Consider the following 22,960-nt stretch of genomic DNA (forward strand, 5'->3'; position numbering starts at 1 on the left):
AAGCAGCCAGGGCCTCCCTGATCTGATGGAAGCCTCCCTACAAGAGGTTCACTCAAGCCCCTAAGCACCTGTGCCCTCAGCTAGCATTGCCATACCTGGAGGAGGTGCCGAAGGCAGTGGCCAGCGCTGTGAAGATGCCCCAGAGGAACCTGTAGGGGTTCTTGCGTGTGAAGATGAAGTAGATAACTGGGAGGAGGAGGAAGCCGTGGATGAAGTGCCCTAAGATACAGCAGCAGATGTACTTGCCCAGGCTGGTGAAGAGAACCACCACGTCCTCCATCTCCACAATCTTGCCAGCCACCAGGAACATGATACCAAGGGGAGCATACCTAAGGGCAGGAGAGACCAGTGAAGACAGGCAGACCCCCCTCAGCCACTATGGCAGGACAATGATGCCAGCCACCATCGGACATTTGCAAACAATGACCAATTAACACCTCCCACAGGTTGGCAATTATACTCATTTTGTAGATAGGAAAAGCCAGGTTAAGGGTCTTTCCCCAGATCTGCGTGCAGTGGCCAAGCCAGGATGAGAACCCAGGAGTCCTGGCTTCCAGGCTCAGATCCTCAAAGATATTCAAGCTCCCTAACGTCCACCGAAATCTGGGCCAAATCCCTTTCTTAGTTCATGCTACTTCTCATAGGTCAGGAGGAATCCACATCTCCTGAAGCAAGTCTGCCCAGCACATGCTGCTCGGGAGTGGAGAGAAAGTTACATCAGAATGGCCATACTGGGTCAGACCAAGAGTCCACATAGCCTAGTATCCTGACTTCTGACAGTGGCCAATGCCAAATGCTTCAGACGGAACGAACAGAACAGTGCAATTATCAAGTGATCCATCCCAGTATCCAGTCCCAGCTTCTGGCAGTCAGAGGTTTAGGGACACCCGGAGTACAGGGTTGTGCCCGTGACCATACTGGCTAGTAGCCAATCGATGGACCTATACACCAGGAACTTCTCTTATTCTTTTTTGAACCCAGTTATACTTTTGGCCTTCACAGCATCCCCTGGCAATGAGTTGCACAGGTTGACTATGCACTGGTTGAAGAAGTACTTCCTTTTGTTTTAAACCTGCTGCCTATTAATATCATTGGGTGACCGCCTGGTTCTTGTGTCATGGGAAGAGGTAAATAATACCTCCTTATCCACTTTCTCCACACCATTCACGATTTTTCAGACCTCTATCATTTCTTCCCTTAGTCATCTCTCAGCCTCAGTCAGGCTTTTTAATCTCTCCTCGTATGGCAGCTGTTCCACTCCCCCGATCATTTTTGTTGCCCATTTCTGTACCGTTTCTAATTCTAATATATCTTTTTTGAGATGGGGCGATCTGAACTACATGCAATTGTCAAGGTGTGGGCATACCATGGATTTATATAGTGGCATTATGATATTTTCTGTCTGATTATCTATCCCTTTCCCAACATTTTGACTGCAGATGCACATTGAGCAGATGTTTTCAGAGAACTATCCACAAGGACCCCAAGATCTCTGTCTTGAGTGGTAACAGCTAATTTAGAACCCATCATTTTGTATGTATAGTTGGGATTGTGTTTTCCAATGCACTTTACTTTGCATTTATCAACACTAAATTTCATCTGCCATTTTGATTCCCCGTCACCCAGTTTTGTGAGATCCTTCTGTATCTCTTCGCAGTCTGCTATGGACTTAACTGTCTTGAGTAATTTTGTATCATCTGCAAATTTTGCAACCTCACTGACCATCCCTTTTTCCAGATCATTTATGAAGGTGTTCAACAGCTCTGATCCCCATACTGACCCTTGGGGGACTCTGGTATTTACCCTTTTTCCACTGTGACAAATGACCAATTTATTCCTACCCTTTGTTTTCTGTCTTTTAACCACTTACTGATCCACGAGAGGCCCTTCCCTCTTATCCCATGACAGCTTACATTGCTTAAGAACTTTTGGTGAGGGACCTTGTCAAAGGCTTTCTGAAAGTCCAAATACAACAAGAGTACGCAGTGGGGCAGGATCCCAAGAGAAGTGGATAAAGAGTCCAGCCATAGCCAGGAGGACTTTTGCTGATCCTTGCTGTCTACTCCTCAAGCCCAGAGAGAAGATTCTATTTATTGCCCTTTCCGGTCCAGAGATGCGAGCATCAGACCCTTCCAGAAGCAAAGAACCCCACAATCCACTAATGGATCCCCCATTCAGCTAGGGAAAAAACTCCCATGATCTTTCCACTCCCATCTCACACTACACCATAGCGTTTCCAATACAGCAAGTCATTTACCCATCTCCCAACAGTGCAGGAAGAACAGGAACGTCCAGCTGCTAAGAGGAGACAGATTTGGGTGTAAGCACTAACACATAATCACTGCTACACCCGGCATATTGGCATACTAGGAAAGAAAGTGCCAACAACATCTGCTGTATAATATTACGCCCCCGGCATGTGTCTGACCCGAGGTCAGCAGAGCAGGGATAGGTTCTATTTGTGGCTCTGCAGATGACTCTGCCACCTTGGATGAATCACTTGACAACTCCCTTTCCGTAATCAGGCTCACATCCAGTTCTTGGAGGGCCTGAGAGCAAGGCACTAACTCTAGGTACTAGTGAGTGAGCCCAGCTCTTCCAGAGTGAGAATGTTAACGAATTAGCACTGAGCCAAGTGGAATGGTCTATGATACACCAGTCTCCATTACAGCACAGAATCGCCACACAGCTGTCTGAGCAGCTTGGTAGAGTCCCATCACTGGCTCATCTAGCTCCATAATTATCCCCACGGGCCTTTGCATCAACCCCCCACAGCTCTGGCTATCTACCCAGGGCGACGCACTACAGGAGAGAGTCTTATCACCAAGTTACCAGTCACTGCCCACCCCTCACTGAATCAACCCTCTTCTCCCCCAATAGGTGCAACTAGCTGCCCTTTCATACCACATGATCCAGGCGACCAGCACCATGGTGGCTTCATTGAAGGAGTTGAAGAACTTTATCAGGTTCTCCCCCTCGGGCCCAAGCTTCCGCAGAGCAATCCCAAAGACGATGGCAAAAACCACCAAACCCAGGATGTTCATCCCTTCCACTTCATCTCCCAGGGGAACCTGAGCAGAGAAGAGATCAACATTTGTCATCAGAGGAACAAGGTAGCTCAGAGAAGACAACAGACCAGGGAACAGAGAAAGGCTCTAGCTATTTGCGGATGCTTGACAGGCATGAGTTTGGCAAGGAAGGAGAGCCTTGTAGAACTTTAGCCATCAGTACTTTAAGGTCTCAGAAGGCTGGAGAACCTGGAGAGGTGACCTCCCTCCATTTGCAGGACAGAGACACACGCACTGCCTGGGTCTTGTCTTTGCAACCCTCTGCCCAGCATTCACACTACTGTACTGTCTGTACAGTCATGAGCCTCCATAGCAGACTATGCTGGGTGGCATCTGCAGGAATAAGGGAGATGGTCTGGATAGCATTTGTGAAGGTTGGCATCATACATAAGAGTCCTTCCATAACCACTTGACCGAGGACAAAGGGGAGCAGTGGGAATGGCCTGTTCTCAGATCATACCTATCCAGTCACCATCTAATTTTTAAAAATACGGGGCTTCATCTTTGGGAGATAACACGACGTGTGTACTAAGGAGACCTGTCTGGCTCTCCCAGGGGTTCCTTAGACACAGTGGGGAAGGGAATATAGCAGGACGCAAAGCCTCTAGTTCTGAGAGACTACTACATCCAGGCCATGAAGAAGCTCCCTGCAACTATGTCCTATTCCAGAGCAAGGGAGAAGAGGCCAATGGGGCACCAGCAGTGTCCTAGTCACAGACAAGGAGGAATTAGGGTGGGACTGGAGAGTTCCCGTCTGGACAGCCCCTCTCAGCACCAAGTTCCCTCCAATCCAAACTGAGACAACAGCTTAGCGGATTTAGATGGTCCCACCCCAACTGGGCCTCACCACTAACCAATCCCATATGAGCAAATGGGACCAACTCAGGGCAGCCTAGTCTCTGGCTCTGCTGTAAAGCAGAGGCCTGGGTGTGCAGCTTCTGACAAGGGGTTGGGAGGACAGCAGTTTCACCTGCTCCCTGTGTTCTTAGCAGCAGAGGCAAGGCTGAAGGTTCATCTCAGCAGGGATCAGACCAGAGCAACTTGTAGCAGCACCGTTCCCCCAGATGAGGTTCTTACCTTCTCCTCTGTGACAGTTTCATTGAAAATTCCCAGCTCATTGGTAATGTTCTTCCTGATCACCACCAGCTGGTAGTGGGTAGCATACTGGAGAGACAAAAGGGGAGATAAACTGCTTCACCCATGTCTTGTAGGCCCCCAACCCGTGTGGGGTTAATCACAAGATAGGCTGAGATGGAAAAACCCGCCCAATGTTGTTTAATGGCCAACAGGGTGGAGGAGTCTGCGCGCTTGGAAGGAAGTTATAGGTCACACTGTACAGCATAGTGACCAGTTACACTGCAATTACATCTATAACCGCAGCATAATTGCCACAAATGAATATAACCCAAAGGTTGGCGCTGTGACAGATTTGCTTATGACCCCCTTGTTCCATTAGCAGTAACTGCACCTGCCAAACTATATTGTATGGAAACCCTGCAATTACCACAGTGCTTACACGGAGGCTTTCACCTGCTATCCAAATTCTATAACCACGTGCTCAGCCACACAGCTTGCCAGTTCCCAGGTGTATTTTTAGAATCCAGGTGCATTAAATGCACTGCAGTGCGAGCAGGCACCATGGTGCTGGTCTCCCACACAATGGAGAAGGGGCCAATTTACATCCCCATGTGGGATTTGCCTTGGTTTCTCAACCTGAGTTCCCGAACCACCCCACCCACCTGAGCTTAGCTCTCCTTTAAGGGCTCTCTCTCTCTCGCTAAAGGGCACACACTGATTGCCCTTTTTCAGTCTCAGGAGGCCGTCAGATACCATGGCACACCCATTACAAGAACCTGGAGACTGAGTACCACTTGGATCTACCTGATCCTAATTCAGAGTGACACAGCAAAACCACCACTGTATCTCTAGAGCAGGCGTTATGCACCCAACAGGTTCATCGTTTATTCTCTGCCAAGATGCCCCACTGTGCTAAGTGCTGCATAAACATATTGAGGACGCTTCTCGCCCACGCTAAGCCTATAGAAGGCAGCTCTTGAGAGTCGTGCAATACACCATGAGATTCACTGCTGGAGAGCTGGCTGCCAGCAACATGCACAAAACAGGGTACCATCTGCAGTATGAAAATTGGGGAACACACTGGGTTCCAGCTACACTACTGAACTGCGACGGGACTGTTCTGCCCCCAACACGGAGGAGATCTGCAGTGCAGGTGGCATTAGGACGGTGTCCTATACTTGGACAACCAGCCCAACGACAGTTTCTAGATCGGTTATTAAGGGGAGGCCTGTGGGACAAAGCACAGCATGTGGGATGATGCAGCGAGTCGCTTACCGAGCGGAATGTCGCCGACACCAGGTTGGAAGGGAAGATGTTCCTGTGGAGAAGGAAAAGATTTAGACAGCGAAGCTTCTGAGAAATATAAGGTCACTGAATCGGCCCACTTTGCATTAGAGATCTCAGAGCAGAGGTTTGTCTATACAGGAAAGTTACATCCAGTTTGTTCACTCTCAGTACCCTGAATTAACTGTATAGAATTAAGTACGCAGCACGAAGCCGTTATATCACCTTAAGGTACCTTATATGTACCTTAAGGTACAACCCTTGTTAATTACTGCAGCCACACAGCTCTGCAGTTGTTCAAATGAAGCAGGTAGCATTCTGGGCAGCTATCTCCATAGTGCCAAGTTCTGCTGCTCAACTCAATGCTCTAGGATTTTTCTCACATTGCACAGTGGGAAGCCTCCCAGAACCTAGAGGACTTTTGGGATTTGGGGAAAGAGATCTGACAAACACACCCTCTCCAAACATCCTATCATTCATATGTATTTTGCCAGCGCCATTTTCAAACTGCTAATCAGGCCACCCTGGGGACACACGGAGCACCGTGCTCATGTCAGGATAAGGCACGTGTACTGGCAGTCACAGGTCTGGGACAGTGGATTTGGATGCCACAGCGACATGGCCACTGACGGGGAGAAGAAGAAATCCAGCAGATACTTCAGCAGGGCATTTAACCGGAGCAGCCTTCCTGAGTGCAGTGCTGTTTTGGGGCTTGGTCAACTAGCGCAGATGGAGAAGGACAGGACAGTGCTGCAGAACTGGGCTGACCAGCAGTAGCTGCAGCAGCCTACATTCCTAGAGATCTCTGCAGAGCTCACCCTGGAGCAGCAGAAGCCCAACATGAGAATTCCCCTCTGCACAGAGAAGCGTAGGGCCATTTGGAAGCTCATCTTCTCCCCACTCCACCCCCCATTGCTAGTGATCAACACTTAGTGATCTGGAGTTTTGTTTTGGGGGTGGGGAAAGAGAAATCAGCTGCTTGGGCTGGTCCTGTGGAGGTGTGCAAGGCTATTAACAGGATGCAACTGCCTCAGGTCAAAGTTTGGCAATGCCTTTGCATGGATGGGGGGCCTGCATGGTACAGGGGCAACTGCTACCCGATCAGTGCCTTTTCTTTGCACCACCCACACCCCTCAGCCCAGAGATTTTGATGAAAATGGTGCTGCAAAGCCTGGCTGATCCCTGGGCAAAGTTCACCAATATTAACAAGGGCTGCAGAGCAGCTGCAAAATGACAGTGGCACATGCGTTTGGAAGAGCGAAGGGAAAGCAGCCATGGCACCAAGCCAGACTGGCTATTTCTCCTCATTGTATACCTTGTGCAGAACACAGCAAACGCTCATCACAAAACACCCATGAGCCAGGGAAGAGAACCTGGACAGGAAGTGTCTAGACAACCTCTGAGAAAACATGTCCCAAGAGTTCAGGGAAACAGGAGCAGTGATGCAATCGTGCTCCTACACTGAGGCCAAGGGATAGTTTGGGGTAATGAATGTGCTACAACTAAAACAGTGACGTGTGTTTGTGCACTGGTTTTATTAGGAACTCATATGATGGAGGAAAGTTATATAAGTGATGTAATACAATGTTCCAGCCAAGCTGGAACAAAAGATCCATTGAGTTAACAAGTAACACCCACCACAAACACACTACTCCTTTAGTAAAAGAAACCCAGACCGTTAACTAAGAATGCAGGCCACAGAAATGTGGCACACCCAGCCTAGGGGGTGCTCACAATCTCCTGGAGGAGGGGCACTCAGGCCTATCCTGCTGCAGAGGGTTGAGTGAAGTCTTTCCCACACCACAGCAGTCCCAGTGTGGTGTGTTCCACATAGTTGGCAGGGCAGGGCAAGATTTCGGGGCAGTGCTTGACCTTTGCTACCAAAAAAGAAAAATCTCCATCATGTCCCTTTCCAGGGCCACATGCTCTCCTATAAGCCTCCACCCTTCTGCCTTCATAGGCTGCAGGCACTGGTTCCCTGAAGGTTTCCTCTTATCTCCAACGATGAGGAAAAGACTTGAGCTAATTTTATTGGTGCCAGGACCCTGGATGCATAGGCCATGGGAACTAGCTGCTGAGGGCAATCAGAATGATCACATGTATTCTCCCAGTACTAGTCCCCATACCAATAGTGAGAAAACATTTCTTCTCCCTCGGATTTCAGAATGCCCTTTCCCCCTGCTCTTCCCAGTTGTATAGCCCTCTAGCAGTGCTGGGTAGGAGGCAGGTAAGTATTAGCCTGCAGGGGTGCTTATCCCATCCTCATGTTGGAGAACTGGCCTCAGGCAGTTCTGTTCTAGAAGGCAATGGCAAACCTAGGAGAGATGCAGCACTGCTATTCCTGAGGATGGGGTCTGCCCAGCTGCTGCAGGAATGGAAGGGGACCACTAGCGCTACAGGGCGTATATGGCCATGAAACGTGTGCACTAGAGCACAGTGTTCCCTCTGCCTTAATTTTTTTATGAACACCTGTAAAAAAATAAACCTTTACAGCAACTAAACACAAAGGTTAACGGCCTGTAGGAGGTGATACAAATGCCTTGCAATTCTGGAGTGGCTCCATAAGCTGATTTTGGCCATTTACCTGATACAGTTTAATTGTATCTTCACTTGAAGTGCACTGGAACAACCTGGGACCCAGAGTATAGTTCCTGCTGGAGCTGCTGCTACAACAAGCATAAACTGTGTACGAGTAACCCCCACCATGGCATTGGCTGTGGTATTTGTTATTTTATAGCTTTAAGTCTCTGGCACAGGTGCCCTTTTGAGCATGGAGGATGGATGATAACTTCTGACGGTTCGTCTTTTAGCTCTGCTCAGCTTGGCAGAGGACAGCTGGTACCCAGAAGACAGCTGTTTAACGCCCCCTAGATTGTATTGCAACATGGCACATAATACAGGTACACCTCCGCCCCACAGCATGGTAAAGCTGACTGCAGGTAGGTCTCTCCTCTATGGCAGCTTGAGTCAGGCTTCACACAGAGGGTTCTTGTGTGAACTCCGCAATGCTGGGTCACACAGTTCTTGTCAACCCAAGAAGACCTCCTCCAGATTAAAGGACCCTAGACAGCTTGGGAATTGTCATACTGTCTTGGATGCTTTGTAGAAAACAGCCCCTAAGAATGTCATCAGTGGAGTCCAGTCCCATTACCTACCCCTCTGATGAGCATTACTGGAAACCCTGTTCTCATCCCTTGTTTTCAGGTACCTCTGACAGAGCCCCTTTGCTCTGGCTGAGCATTGGAACCAGGCCTGGCACTGCCTCCACATCTCAGTGTCTTGTAGATGTCTGCAGTCCAATGCTGGACACTGCTCTTGCTGGAGAGCTGCAGGCAAACTCAGGTGGTCTGCAGGTCTCCTGGAAATATGGGTCATGAACTCATCCCTACTTGGTAATGTAGAAGGGCAAAGCTGGCTGCATGCCACCACAGAGTATGCATCCAATCAAGATGAGCCCAAAGCAGAAGGCAGCATAGATAGGCCAATCCAGATGTGAAGCAGTGCAGTGTGGGATAGCAACAGGAGAAATGCCAGAAGCAGAGTAGTTAGGAATGCATCTATGTGACTCTTAAGCAGATAAACTGCAAAGTCGAGTCACTCTTGTTCTAAATAGGATTCATTAAAACAGCCTGATCTGGCAACGTCCCTCTTTAGACAAGCCCCGACTCTCACAACCACAGTGAGCTTCTAGCCATTTTACAAAATCAAAGTGCTTCTTCCAAGGTTGCAGCATTAGCTCTGGGGACAGAACCCAGAAGTCCTGACATGGAGGCTTCGGACCTGACCTGTTTGCATGGCTTTTCGGGTTGCTTGCTAGAAGCACAATACCCAGTTAGAAAGAGAGCAGGAGCCTGCAGTGCCCTTTGTGCTCAGAACTCAATGACATCCTTACGGTAGGGGCATGGTAGGTGTGCTCCAAGATGGACTTGCACTGGAGTGATATTCTTACCTGAAAGCCACTAAAAGATGGCACTATGGAACCCCACATTTGTAAGGTCTCCCCTATCCCACTTGGCTCACTTTACATGTATTACAGTAGCACAGAGGTCTCAACTGACTTAGGGAGTCCCACTGTGTTGTGACCAGTACCTGCATCTAGCAAGAGGGGAAACCAAGGAACAGCATATGGGGGGAAGGAGGAGGAGCAGAAGAGGAGTGACTCGCCCAAGGTCACCCAGCAAGTCAGTGGCAGATCTGGAACTAGAACCCAGGTCCCAAGTCCCAGTCCAGTGGGCCACACTTCCTCGTTCCTTCTTGGGATCATCAGGTTGACTAATTTTCCAAGGGAAGCACATCGTCATCTGCAGCAATGTTTTTATTGGATTGGAACTTCGTAGACAATTCTGTTCTGAGGAGAGTTAGAATCCAGGCTGCTCTCTGAGTTAACAAGAATCCTGGGTGCTAAGAACTCCATCCATATTATAAAGGAATTTTTAGTAACAGCTCCCCTGCTCTTCCACCCCCCTCCATCAGAGGTTTGGCACAAAGGCAATATTTGTATTTGCCTCAAGTTGTCCATGGGGCCTTTTCATGCACCTTTGTCACTTTCATTTAGTAGTGATCTGTCTGATCAGATCATCCACTCCAGCGAGCCACTAGACAACAGAATGACTGTTCCCAGCAGAGTAAATACCAGCTTAGCTGCATATCCTGGAGCATGCTATGCTGCACCTAACTAGTTGTCTCTGGTATCCGGATCCATCACCTCTTTCCCTGATGGCTGCAGTTTCTATTGTTGCCTTTGATCAGCCCTGCTACATGCCACCCAGCCACCGGATAAAGGAATTTGTGCCTGGCACCCACAAGTCAGTTGTGATACCCACTCTATGGATATACCCAACATACATGCCTCTGTCTTCTACACATCTCTATCTGCAAGAGACAACCTCTTTGTTTCCGACCTAGAGGACAGAGACAATACTGGTCTCATTGGGGAGCTGCCAGGGTTGAGAACACTGCACAGGCCTTTGACACTAGGTAGACTGGCAAGTTTCTATAGGAATAATTCCTTTGGTCAGTTTCACACAGTTGTATGTTACATTATGCTTGACCCATCAGCCCGACTGATCCTTTGGATCTCACCACCTTCCTCTGAACATACTGACCAGCCCTCTTAGTTAAGGATCACCCATAGATCTGTCTGACTTCCTCCAGGGAGCTGAGTAGCATAGCCTGGATAAGATTAGACCCAACTCTACATCTCCTGACTACCAGAACCACCTCTTCTCTCTGCACCTCCCATCCCTGCAAAGATCTCCAAGCTCTTTGAACCCATTTATTTAACTGCAAAATGTAGGCTAGTAACTTAGCAGGATTTATAAGAGAATTAGATGTTCAGAAGGTTAAGTAGGATATCCAGAGCTGATCATTAATATTAAAAGCCAGGAGCTTTGGAACGGATAACATCCTTCCTTGCTCCAGGCATAAGTCAGCTTCTAACTTTTGGGGTCAGAGGATAGTTTCTTTGGGGGCAGGTTATCCCAACATTGCTGGGATTCTTGGACCTGCCTCTAAAGCAGCTAGCACTGGGTCCAGTGGAAGGAATGGGTTAGATGGGCCCCTGATCTGATGCAGTCTGGCAATTCCTGATTTCAGAGATGGGGAAACTGAGGCCCAGACAAGGGACAGTGGCTCACTCAAGGTCACAATGCAAGCAAGTGGCAGAGATGAGAATTGAATCCTGGAGCCTTAACTCCCAAAGCTGCACCTCAGCCACACAGAACAGGGCTTTCTTCTCCCTAGGCAACATGACACTAATAGCTACTTCCATCAGATATTTTAGATGAGATCAGGGAGAGGGGATTTTCCCTGGTAGAGCCAGCAGGCCCTTCAGCAATTCCCAAGGCTGAAAGCAGGAGAAGCTTGGCTGAGAGACTCCATCACAGGCCTGCACAATCCCTTGGGGCAGTGGGGAGATGCCGGCATCCTCTCTGCCAACAGCCAGCCCTGAAACACGAATCCAAACAGCAGTCATATGGGGCCGCCACAAACAAACCCCAGCAATTGCCACATTCCAACAGGACTGGTTCTAAAGGGACCGACCGTGTTTTGCCCACAAGAGAACTATCCTGATCCAAAGGAAACATGGCATAAGCCCAGCTCAACCCTAGCTGGGAGGCAGGTGGGTAGAAGGGACTGTATGCCCCCTCCCCCCCCATTGGAGGGGCATACCCACTGCAGAGGTAAAGGCAGGCTCTGGAAAGGGAAGTATATGGCTGCACTTCTTGTGATCCTCTTAAGGACACAACACCCTGTCCCCAAGTTACCCAAAGATAGGAGCCAGCTTTCCTCTCAAAGTGCAGCCACTATTACCAAAAGCAACAAAGCTCTGGAGACTCTGCTGTCATGTGCCTCCAACTAATCCTGCACAATAGGGCTAGTGTGAGCCCTCCTGCCAAATTCCCAGAGCACTGCCATGGACTGCATTAGGGATCTAGTTCCCAGTCACCCTCCTTTACAGGACTCCCCAAACAGTCACAGAGCCCAGCATAAGAGGCAGGGTGATATTCTGCACATGCACAGAGCTCTACTCCAGCACAGTGGTCTCCTGCAGCAGCTTCTGTCCCTGCTGGTCTCAATCCCATGGGGAGAAGGGCACATTCATTAGAGCTCCATTCTTCACTGATTGACAGTCAATTCATACCCTGCATTCTTGGCACTCATTCCCACCTGCAAGGAGTCAGATCCCTCTACGTAGATACCAGTTGAACTGGAGTTTGAGCAACCTTAACTGGTCCCATCCACTACAACATACGACTGGTTTATGCTGGCTGGAAAGGACTACCGGAGGAAAACTCATAGGCCCCAACTGTTGCCCTTGTGACTCGTTCTCACTAGCACAAAGCATCAGTGAACCACCACCAGATCAGCATGGTGGCATGTCACTATGTGCGCTGATGTGAATGACTGTACAAGATCCCACAAGCAACAGAATCAGGCCCCAGATATCTGAAGTGGTTCTGTTTTTTTCCATTCAAACCAAGGAGTGGCTTTCTAGCCTAGTCTCTTCCCCTTATAGCCTCTGCAGGCCCAGCCCCAATCCCACCACTTGCAGCTAAAGTCCATATTTTACCAGACTTCCTGTTTCTTAGCTTCCCCATCTGTTCAATGGAGTTAATAGCCCTGCCCGGCCTCCCCAGAGAAGGAGCCAATACTGATAGTAGAGCATATAAGATCAGGATTTTCACATCCAATCTTATCAGCCCCTGCTGCAACTCTAGGTAGGTCTCCTTGCTCTGATGTTTGCGTGATAATTCTCACACTGAGTCCAGTTGGCTTTTACAATTAAGGGCTAGTCTACACTATTGCTGAAATCTATGTAACTTATGGGGCTGAAAAAGACACACTCTCCCCAAGCACCATAAGTAACATCGATCTAAGTGCTTTCCACACCAGCGCTAAATCTCCCACCAACATAGCTTCCGCCTTCTCACAGAGGTAGAGTAATTTTGCTGACTGGAGAGTGCTGATGCGCTTCAGCAGATGTGCTACAGTTACATTGGTGCAGCTGTGCTGTTGTAGTGCTCCAGTGTAGACTTGCCCTTAGGCTCAGGAAGGCAGTAGATTGTCCACAAACATGTCGGAGCATCCCAGGCCAGCATCTCTCCTCCTCACATTCCCCAGGATCAATAGGCCAAGGTTTCCCTCTGCTTCCACCCAAGCTGTTTGGCTTGTGCTCAGAGAAGCCTTCCTGTCTGTGCAGCAGATTCAGATGAGTGCTGGTTAGAACTAGTGAAAATAGAGGAGATTGTTGGTGTCTGATGCAGGAAATTTAACTGGTTGTTAAGATGGATTCTACACATTTCTGAAACTTCTAGTCCCTTGGCAGAAATAACGGGAGCAAACCCCTCGCTCCGGACAAGCAGGAACATTTCTCTGGCTCTCTCAGAGCAGTGTCTGTGTTAGAGCTTCCAGTAGCAGGGATAAGGTCTTTGATCTTTTATAACCAAGCGCACACAAATGCTTTGATACAATCACACATCTCAGTGCAGGAAGCCTGGCAAGTAGGGACAGAATCTAACATCCTCAAGCTTTTCTGATTTAATCTCAAAATAAAGTGCTATCCTACACCCCCAGAGACTGAAGCGCTTCCTTTATCCCCAGGGCAGGTATAGCACAGGCAAAGGCAGGATGACCACACACCCAGGCATGCCTCAGCCAGCAGCATTAATTGTGTAGCAATACCTACAATGTACAGCAGTGCTTTTCATCTGTAGAGCTCAATGCACTTTACAAAGGAGGTCCATACCATTCACACACCCCCCATTTTATAGAGGGGGAAACTGAGGCATGGAGAGAGGAAGGGGCTTGGGCAAAGTAATCCAGTGAGATTCTGAACAGAACACGGGTCTATGGCACCCCAGTGCAATGCTCTAACCACCAGACCACATTGCCTCCCAGAAGGGTCCTCATCTCTGTTAGTTGCTCACTCTCACTCCCCCTCTTCGGATCAGGATAGCAGAGCCTTTAGAGCAGTGGTCTCCAAACTTCTTTGATCACGCACCCCTATCAGTAAAAAGTTTGAGCATGCACCCCCTGCCACGCACCAAATAAAAAGAGCATGCTCCTCCTGCTGCACACCCCCAAGGATCCTCTTGCACACCCCACTTTGGAGACCACTGACCTAGAGGATCCAAACACGCTATAGGGATCATCCATTTTCCTGGGAGCAAGGGGGAGAGGAAGCAGTTTATTCAGATGTGCCCAGGTGCCCCTGGACAGGCATTTTGACCTGTTCAGTTCTGACTGTGTACACAGTTCTCCTTTGAAAGAGGCTTCAGCACAGCTTCCAGTGGGGGAGGGAAAGCACGGGATTAGGGGTCATGAACAGGACTAATAATGCTTGCAGTAATCGTTGGATATAGATACTTGCCTGCTAGAACTGAGTGAGACCACACTTATTTCACACAGGCTGCTGAGCAGCCATACGAGGGCAAACAGATGTTCAACCCATGTCAGATTCAAACCAGAAGATTCCAGATCCCAGCTGCTGCTGCCTCTAACCCCTCCGGATAAACATGTTTATGATGTCACTTGGCACTAGGGAGGATTTAGCATACTCAAAACACATGGAGCAAACTCCTGGTTAAAAACCAAAACCAAAACACAGGATCACTGAAGATTAGTGAAATGCCAGGAAATTCCAATGTAAAGCCAATGACTCTGTCCTCAATTCCCCCTTGCTGCAAAGGGATGAGATGGAGCGTATTAACAACAAAAGATCTGCCTCAAGGAAGTCCAGTGCTGGTGGTGGCTTTACAGCGCTGTAACTCACTCCCTGTCCACACTGGCAAGGCACGTACAGCGCTGTTTCTCCCCGGCTACAGCGCTGCATGTACTCCACAAGAGGAATAAAGAGAACAGTGCTGGTGCTGCAGCGCTGGGGTGCCAGTGTAAACAGTGATTAATCTTACTACGCTGTAACTGACCTCTGGAATCTTCCCATAATGCTTTTAAGTAAAGATTACACTCTGTTTTGTTGTGAACTCAGGGCTCCCAGAGCTGCTTATCTAACAAACAAAAACACAGCTACTGTTTGCTGTGAATGAGGCAGGCAGGGGGATCCCTTTGGAATGTCCACAGCTAGTGTTTGCTTGAGGAGAGAAGCAGCACGGGGTGGGCTGGGGGGTCCGTTTTGGAGCAGCTGCTTATCTGGTCTGTGAGGAAAAAAACAAAGAAGACTATTTGCATTTAGTGAATGAGAGAGGGGTGGGAACTTGCAAGGCAAGGAGCTGACAGTGTCAGCTCCAAAAATCCACTCTCTTCCCCACCCCACGCTCCCTGTCACACTCCACCCCACCCCGCTCTTTTGAAAAAGTGCATTGCAGCACATGAATGCTGGGATAGCTGCCCATAATGCACCACTCCCAACACCACTGCAAATGCGGCCACAACAGTGCACTGGTAGCTGTCAGTGTGGCCACACTGCAGCGCTTTCCCTACACAGCTGTATGAAGACAACTGTAACTCCCAGCGCTGTACAGCTGCAAGTGTAGCCATACCCTCAGGTACCCCTTCCATTTTAACGGATGTCTCAAGTGGGCAGCAGTTTTGCATGAGCAGAACCATTGACATCTGTCTAAATTTGTGCTGCCACTCAGCTGACACTCCTATAGTTGATGGGAACCTATCCCTTTACCATCACACTGGCCCAAATCCCGTCCTGCCACCATCCCACTCCTGCTACAGACACCCAAGATCACTATTGTTAGAACAAGTTCTTTGCCTCTTTTGGGCGTCTCATTGCTCTCTGAAGTTTCAGTGTCGCACCTGAGATATTTTCAGCTCTATGTGAAAGTCAGACATAAAGCTCTTAAGACTGTAATGCCCAACAATTGGCTGGGAGGGAAGAGCAGTGAGAAGAGTTTCAGGACAGTTACAGGACCCAATATAACTTTTCTAAACTTATTTAGCTTAGTCTAATCAATTTAAACGCTCCTTTTGACCTGGGTCCTGTGGACAACAAGGCACGAGCCAGCCACTACAGGAAAAATGGTCCATTGGTTACAACATGAAAGCTGGCACCCTAAGTCCCAGCCTCCCCACCACAGAGTTCCTGTGTGATCTTGGACAAGTCAGTTAGCCTCTCTGTGCCTCATTCCCCCATCTATATAATGTGGGTAACAGTCTTGCCCTACAGGGGGATTCTGGGAGTAAATACATTAGACCGTGAAGCACTTTGAGAGCTGACGAGAAGCACTCCATAAGGAATTGTCAGTTCATGCAGAGTGCACAGGCCCTTCATCGGGCAGAGCACCATGGCTGAATGGGACTGTTGGGTTCTGCCACATGGGTCTGTATTTGTTTTGGGAACAGATTTAACGATAGCTTTTTTAAAAACAGACACAAATTCCCCTTATGTTGGATTACTGATGCTTATGAAAGCTACAGAGAGTCGATTCCAGCTGCAGCAGAATGCACACTGTAATCACAGCCAGCCACTCCAAGCCCATTTATGACTGTGCTTGAAGAGTTTGGACAGTTAAAGCAGTTTATATTAGTTTAAGCTACCAATCCCATGGCAGCCTCTGGGGCCTGCCTAGTGTCAGCCAGCTGCAGTATTCATTTACACAGCCTCAAAAAAAAAAAAATCAATGCAGACTTGACCTGAGCGACAGAGCAAGACAGCAGCAGAGCTGGGAATAAAATCCAGGAGTCCAGTATCTACTCACCTCCAAATCTGGCAGTAAATTGAACAGAGAAAGCATGCAAACCCCATTAACTATCAGATGCAGTGACGATCTCTTTCTCTAGGCCGTGCGTGGTTTTCTCTCAACATTTGTTTTGCCCAGAAGTTTTGGTTTAAGGTAGTCCATTTTTGGCCCATGTAGAACAGGCGTTATCCTGGGCAAGAAGATAGTGTCGCCAACAAGTGGCAACTGGGTAAAGCAGAGAGTGTCTACACAGCCTAGCTATCACCAAATACGCTATTCTAGAACAGCTGTGTGTGGACACACTATTCCAGAATAATTACTCTGCTTTCTTGGCCCTGCAGATGGAGGAGCGAGCATGGAGATCTAGTTTGTACTCTACTTTGGCACTAGGGAAGGCCTGATGCAGAAAGCCCAGCCGGGCTCTCTAGATTCTCCTTAGCTTGTTCATCTTTTTTTTTTAAAAGCCAAAAATTGTTGTTTCATCTGGAATCAGCACGTTTCAGACAGACCACACCAACAGTTAGTCATTTTTCTGCTGAACACTTCACTGGAAAGGCTCCAAATCGGGGTGTTCTGAAGGAGACTGGATAATTAGAGTTAATGATCAGAGTTGCCCCTCTGGTCTGACCAGCCCGCCAATATCCAGGGCCCGGCAAGGTCATTTCTATTAGGAGAAATAGATGAGTCAGTTCTTGGTACCTTGTTTATTCACAACATCTAAAGTCCTGTTTCTGAGCAGGCAGTTTCTTTGCTCTGAAATTCCTCAGCCTGCCACTCCAGCATGCTCTGTACCAAAGAAGCTTCCCCTGAGGGTCATGCTCACAATTCCTTGTCCTAGCTCTCTGCATCCAACACCAGCTCTTAGCTCCTTCATTGGCAACTCAATCCACACAACTTCATTCTGACCTGCCATGCATCCTGGTGCCTTTGGTGGTAGTCCCCCCAATGACAGGGCCTTATCTCCACAGTTTTCCTGCGGTAAACAAAATAAAGACCTACCCACCCACTTTTTTTTGGACAGTGAAGATGTAGTTCAAGGATTTGTCTATACACAGAGTTCTAGAAGGACAGCTATTGAGCTTTGAATCTACAACATACTTGAATCTGAATTAACTTTCAAACGCAGCCATGCTCCAGGAGTACTTGGCAAACCCACAGGCTTTAACAAGGGTTAGAATTGTCTTTGGATCCCAGCCACACGTGCTGGAACCCAGGAGCACCTTGCAGCATAATAGCAATAGAGAGTTATAATTCCGCCTATTTGAACTCTGACGAAGGCACTGATCATTCATTGGCAATAGGCAGTTAGAGATTTCTCCCCTTTTGTAAGACATTTGCATCCCTGACCCAGACTCAGCCAAGCAACTATAGCATTGGCACCCTTAACTCACCCTTGCAAGACGCAAGGAAACAACCTACACTTCGGCTGCTATTTCTGATTTACAAACACAGGTAAGAAGACTATTTTGTTTGGGTTAATTAACCTCTCACCTTTCCCCTCCCACTAGTCTAGTGGTGCTCACCAAAGATCACCAACTTCTTGTGCTGCCCTCAGGGCATACATAAAGCTACATCGATGTCTTTACCCCACAGGAGCTCCTAAGAGCTATTTTTAGTGTTTTTTCTAGACTTGAGGCAGACAGCTTTGTTTTAGACATTAACCCATGCTTGATAGTTCAAAGCTCTGCTTTACCATTCCCCTACCCAGCCTCCACATGGCTAGTGCTGGAATGTCTGCCCAGAGCAGCGCTCCAGTCTCAGCCCCACCCTATGCAGCACTTCCTTTGCCTGGCAGCAGACTCAACACATAGTCAACATTGCATCAGACAGACAGCACTCCACTTACTTCACACCCCTGCATCTCCTAAAGACAGGACCAGTGGTGACTTCCCCTCTGTTTGGTTTGTTCCCTGAAAAAGCCAGAGCATCTAATGCAAGCTACATTTTCATTCCACTGAAGCGAGGGAGTTTCAGCATAAGACACAGGCTTACAAGGAAGCTAGCCACTGGCAGAGCACTATGTTGGAGCCCTCTGGCAAGAGATGGCTTCAGTAGCTAGCTTGCTAGCCCTCAGCCACATAAAAGCCCATAAAGAACCCAAAGAGACTGTTCAAATGTCAGTTTGTGTGACTCACTTCACATGAATCCTGCATGAATCAAGACGTTAAGCTTTTGCCAGGAAGAGAGGAAATTCTGACAGGCTGTTCCAGTGAAGGGAGAAGATTCAGGCTGTTAGGGACACAGCAGCACCTCGGCCATGAAGCCAACAAGACCAGAGAGTAGTTTGGAGCAAGTGTTCAAAACACAGCTAGCTAGTTCTCTGGCCAATAGGCATTACACTCCAAGTGTGGGGCTAGGACATAAGTCATCTATGCAGGGATGTTTGGTGTTAGTTGATGGAGAACTCCTGCAACAAGAAATTTCTGTTCGTCCATCAAAACAGGAACAGGGCATCTGATTTAAGCATATCAATAGACACAAATGAAGCACAGGAGCTTGCAGCTATTTCAAAGCTTGGTCATCTCTCACACTGGGGCTCCATGACCGGCAGTGTAGTGATCAAAGATACTGCACTGGCCAAGACAGACAATAGCCAGTGCTAGTGTCCATCCTCCCCTGCCATGCATCAGCTCTCTCAGACACAAGAAGCAGCCTGTTACCTCAACAGGCTCTCTCCATCAGCAACAAGCCTGACTCCTTCAGTGTGTCTCCAAATGCCAGTCCAGGCTAGCTGCTCAACCAATCCCAACTCCCACCTGACAGACTCAGGATGTCAGGTTTATACCAGCACAACGTGGTCGTCACCCCAGATTTCAAACCAATCTGTTCACAAAGAGCCTTTGCATTCATCAATTGTGATCTAGGGTTATTTGTCCTCCTCCAACTCCCTTGGGCATGAAGTTAGTATGAAAGATGCTATAGAAGGCTGGTCTCTGTGGTTCTAATCCCCTCTCTGCCACAGCCTGCATGACTGTAGGCAAGTCACAACATAGGAATAATCCCTACCTCCCGGTCTGGGTGGAGCAGGGATGTGATCTAGTTATTTGTATAATTCAGAAACAAAGAATGTTTAATGGTTCAGGAGCTCAGTCAGCTTTGCCTGCATTGCCTCTGCCCTTGGAGAGGGTTAGGGCTATACTCATTCAGCAGCAAGTTACAGGTTTTGTGACAATTCTCTTCCTTATGGGCTGCATGCCACTTCTCTCATCCCCAGCTACCAAGGACAGACTTGAATTCAACCACCGCTCACTGTGACTCAGCAGATTCAGTGGGAGGATGGTCCCTGTTCCAGGGAACTGCTATCACAAATAGACTCACCCTACTACGCTTTTTGTTAAAAGCTATGAGGGAAAAAACCCTGCCCTTAACCCTTGGAGAGAGACAGAGATGCCATCATGTTTCTCAGTGGCAGGCTGCTACGTAGCAGTCTGCAACCAGATCGGGAATATCTACTGCAAATGGACCATATTGACTGCAGTTGAGACCCTGAAAGGAGTAAAGCCCTGGTAGAGTGTCAGCATCTGACACAGCCCAGAGGGATCTCTCCCTTTTATACTTTGGCAACACTTGTATAGCTTGACATAACAACTGAGTATTAATGAATTAACAGCCTAGAGGCCAGTCTGCCTCTGCATACATACACCATGAGGAAGAGGATGTTGGTAACGGACATGTGACGTCACACACAATAAATGCAATATGCAGGCCATGTTGAATCAGAAATTTTAGAAGGCTCCCATCACTCCAGACATACTACAGGGCTTGAAGTGCAAATCAGGTCTTTACAAGCTTCCCATAGGATCCAGGTTGCTGGACCCAAGTAGCAAAGAGACTTTCCACAGCAAGCATTTAACATGCCTTCAGCAAGGGGAAGGATGGAGTTGGGAGCAGGACACAGGACTGGAAGTCAGCAGCTCCAAGTTCCATGCCCAGCTCTGCCATAAACTTACTTGGTGACTTGCCCAAGATACCTACACTGTATTCCAGTTTCCCCAACCGTACTGGGAAAGGAGGCAGGGAGACTAAAGTCATTCTTGGGATCTCCAGATGGAGGGAATGCTGTGCAGGTGGCAAGTCACATTCCCTTCCAACATTTCTTGCTCATCTTTCACCCTAGCATGTTACAAACTCTCAACCAACCAGACACTGAAGGGACCCACAGAGCTTTAGTTACCACTGGACAGGAGTCTGTAGATAGAACAAGGTTAGTAGAAAGCCTTTGATGTTAGTTCTAAGGCAACTGTCTTGAACTGCCACTCTGAGCAGGTTTACTCTGTATATATAGGACAGTACCAACATGAGGCTTTAATGTCTAAGGGGGGGAACTGCATGCAACTCAGTGACCCTGTTCAGAAGCGTGAGAAGCTAAGTGGGTGGCTGTGATGCCAGGGAGGCCACCAACCAGAATAGCGTAAAAGGGAATGAGCATAACTCCCCTCTCCACCACCTGCAACCGGAGCCCCCAGCTGTCCTATCCAGGCCTTGGAGCAGCCACCATCACGGGGCTAGGAGGGGAGGAAGACCCCTCACCCCATCCAGCTGAAAGGCGACTCAGGTAGCAAAGGCACCTTCAGGTGAAGGACGGGATCTGCAGCCCCCCAGGTACGGAGCTGGGGCCGGGATGGAATCAGCAGGGCCAGCCGGGACTTGGGTCCCTCCTAGATCCGGGGTGGAGGACAGAACGACACGTGTCCGTTTCCCCTTCGCTACCGGATCAAGTCTTGCCTAAGACACAGGCCTCCACGCTCCCCGGACACCAGCGCCGAGTTATGTACAGCGCCGTGCCCCCGCCCGCATCATCTAGCCCGGGGAACAGGCAGCCTCCACTGGCTTCTGCCCCCTCCCCAGCGCCTCACCTGATGAGATCCAGGAAGGAGTCCGCCACCTCCTTGGCCTCGGGCACGCCTCCGCCCCCCTCGCCCCCCAGGCTGGGCGGCGCGGCCCCCTCCCCGGGCCGGATGATGAAGGCCAGGCTGACCCCGACGGCCGAGGCCAGCAGCGTGGTGAGCAGGAAGAAGAGCATGGCCCAGCCCCCCAGGCGGCCCAGGGCGGCGGGGTCCAGGCTGGCGGCGCCGGAGACCAGGCTGCAGACCACCAGCGGCAGGATGATCATCTTCAGCAGGCGCAGCAGCAGCTCGCCGGGGAAGGAGAAGGCGAGGATCCCGGCGCGGCTCAGCCCGCCCGGCACCTGCCGCACGCCGAGCCCCACCGCCACCCCGGCCAGCACCCCGGCCACGGTCAGCAGCACCAGCAGGTTGGCGCGCAGGCAGCCCCGCACGCGGGCGGCCTTGGAGGGGGAGCCCGGCGGGGGGAAGAGGGCCCCGTTGCCGGCCTCCTGCGGGCCGATCTCCCCGTTGGAGGCGCCCTTCTCCCCGGCTTCTCGCAGGCGCACGCGGTCCCGGCACGCGGCCATGGCCCCCAGGGAGCGTCGGGTCCCGATGCGCGCGCGGGCGGGCGGGCGGGCGCGTGGAGGAGCCGAGAGACAGCGCGCGAGCGCCTGGAGCTGGGGCGCGAGCTGCCGGCGGGGGCGAATAAGGAAGCGTGGAGGTAGCGGCGCTGCTTTTGTAGAGAAGAGCGTCTCGGGGCACGGTGATTGGCGGAGCGGGCTAAGGGGCGGGGCGATGAGGGCGGGAGCACGAGGGGCGGGGCGGGGCTAAGGAGAAGAGGGAGCGTTCCCGCCCAAAAGGCTCTGCCCAACCGCCGGTTGTGGGTTGTCTCCCCACGTTACCTCAGTAGGAAAGTTGTAGCCCCACCTACACGCAGCCACCCACAAGCCTATGTCACCATGACTCAGGGCCGGCGCTTCCATTTAGGTGGCCTAGGCAATGGCCTAGGGCGCCAGGATTAGTGGTGGGGGGCGTCAGGCAGGCACGGGACCAGGGCGCGGGGCGGCGAAATTTCCGTGCGCCTAGGGCGCTAAAACCGCTAGTGCCGGTCCTGCCATATGTCCCCATGCGCAGGCGTCCCTCCCCGAATTCTCACGTCAGACCACACTCGCCACCCAAAGCCCCTCATCCGCCGTGTGCCATGTGACAGGGACACATTGCTGGTGACCATGACGCCGCCTCCATGCGCTTAGCCCCTGCGCCTCCAGTCCCGTCACCGCACCCGACCACCAGATCCCTCCTCCTCCACTCCCCTCAGAAATACCTCAGAGCACATAGCCAACCCCAAACTGAATCTGCTGCCCTGCCTGTTAGCAGCGGCTGGACAGTGCCTCCCAACTGTCAGCACCTGTGTCTCAGCCACACACCTGCCACCACCCAGCCACCCAACCGTGCCTCACAACTGCCGCCATCCAGCCACCCAACAGTTACTCCCAACTGCCATCTCCCATCCAATAGTGCCTCCCAACTATCACCGCTTGTCTTTCAGCCA

General features: G+C 50.0%; 2 protein-coding genes across 2 annotated transcripts in view; one reads left to right on the top strand and one right to left on the bottom strand.

The window, feature by feature from the left end:
• Nucleotides 1–2,961, top strand: part of FKRP (fukutin related protein) — a 28,711-nt gene extending 25,750 nt beyond the window's left edge. The window contains exon 7 of the transcript XR_007770271.1: nucleotides 2,881–2,961. The gene's annotated coding sequence lies outside the window, so the exon portion shown is untranslated. The remainder of the gene's footprint in view (nucleotides 1–2,880) is intronic.
• Nucleotides 1–22,070, bottom strand: part of SLC1A5 (solute carrier family 1 member 5) — a 29,370-nt gene extending 7,300 nt beyond the window's left edge. Inside the window, exons 1-5 of the mRNA XM_050928503.1 lie at nucleotides 21,439–22,070; nucleotides 5,421–5,463; nucleotides 4,146–4,232; nucleotides 2,905–3,071; nucleotides 96–329 (exon numbers count right to left, since the gene is read on the bottom strand). Coding sequence (XP_050784460.1) covers nucleotides 96–329; nucleotides 2,905–3,071; nucleotides 4,146–4,232; nucleotides 5,421–5,463; nucleotides 21,439–21,995 — 1,088 coding nt within the window. The 5' untranslated portion in view covers nucleotides 21,996–22,070. The remainder of the gene's footprint in view (nucleotides 1–95; nucleotides 330–2,904; nucleotides 3,072–4,145; nucleotides 4,233–5,420; nucleotides 5,464–21,438) is intronic.
• Nucleotides 22,071–22,960: the final 890 nt, after the last annotated feature.

This window comes from Gopherus flavomarginatus, chromosome 18 (genome assembly GCF_025201925.1).
Source record: "Gopherus flavomarginatus isolate rGopFla2 chromosome 18, rGopFla2.mat.asm, whole genome shotgun sequence".
Lineage (NCBI taxonomy): Eukaryota > Metazoa > Chordata > Testudines > Testudinidae > Gopherus > Gopherus flavomarginatus.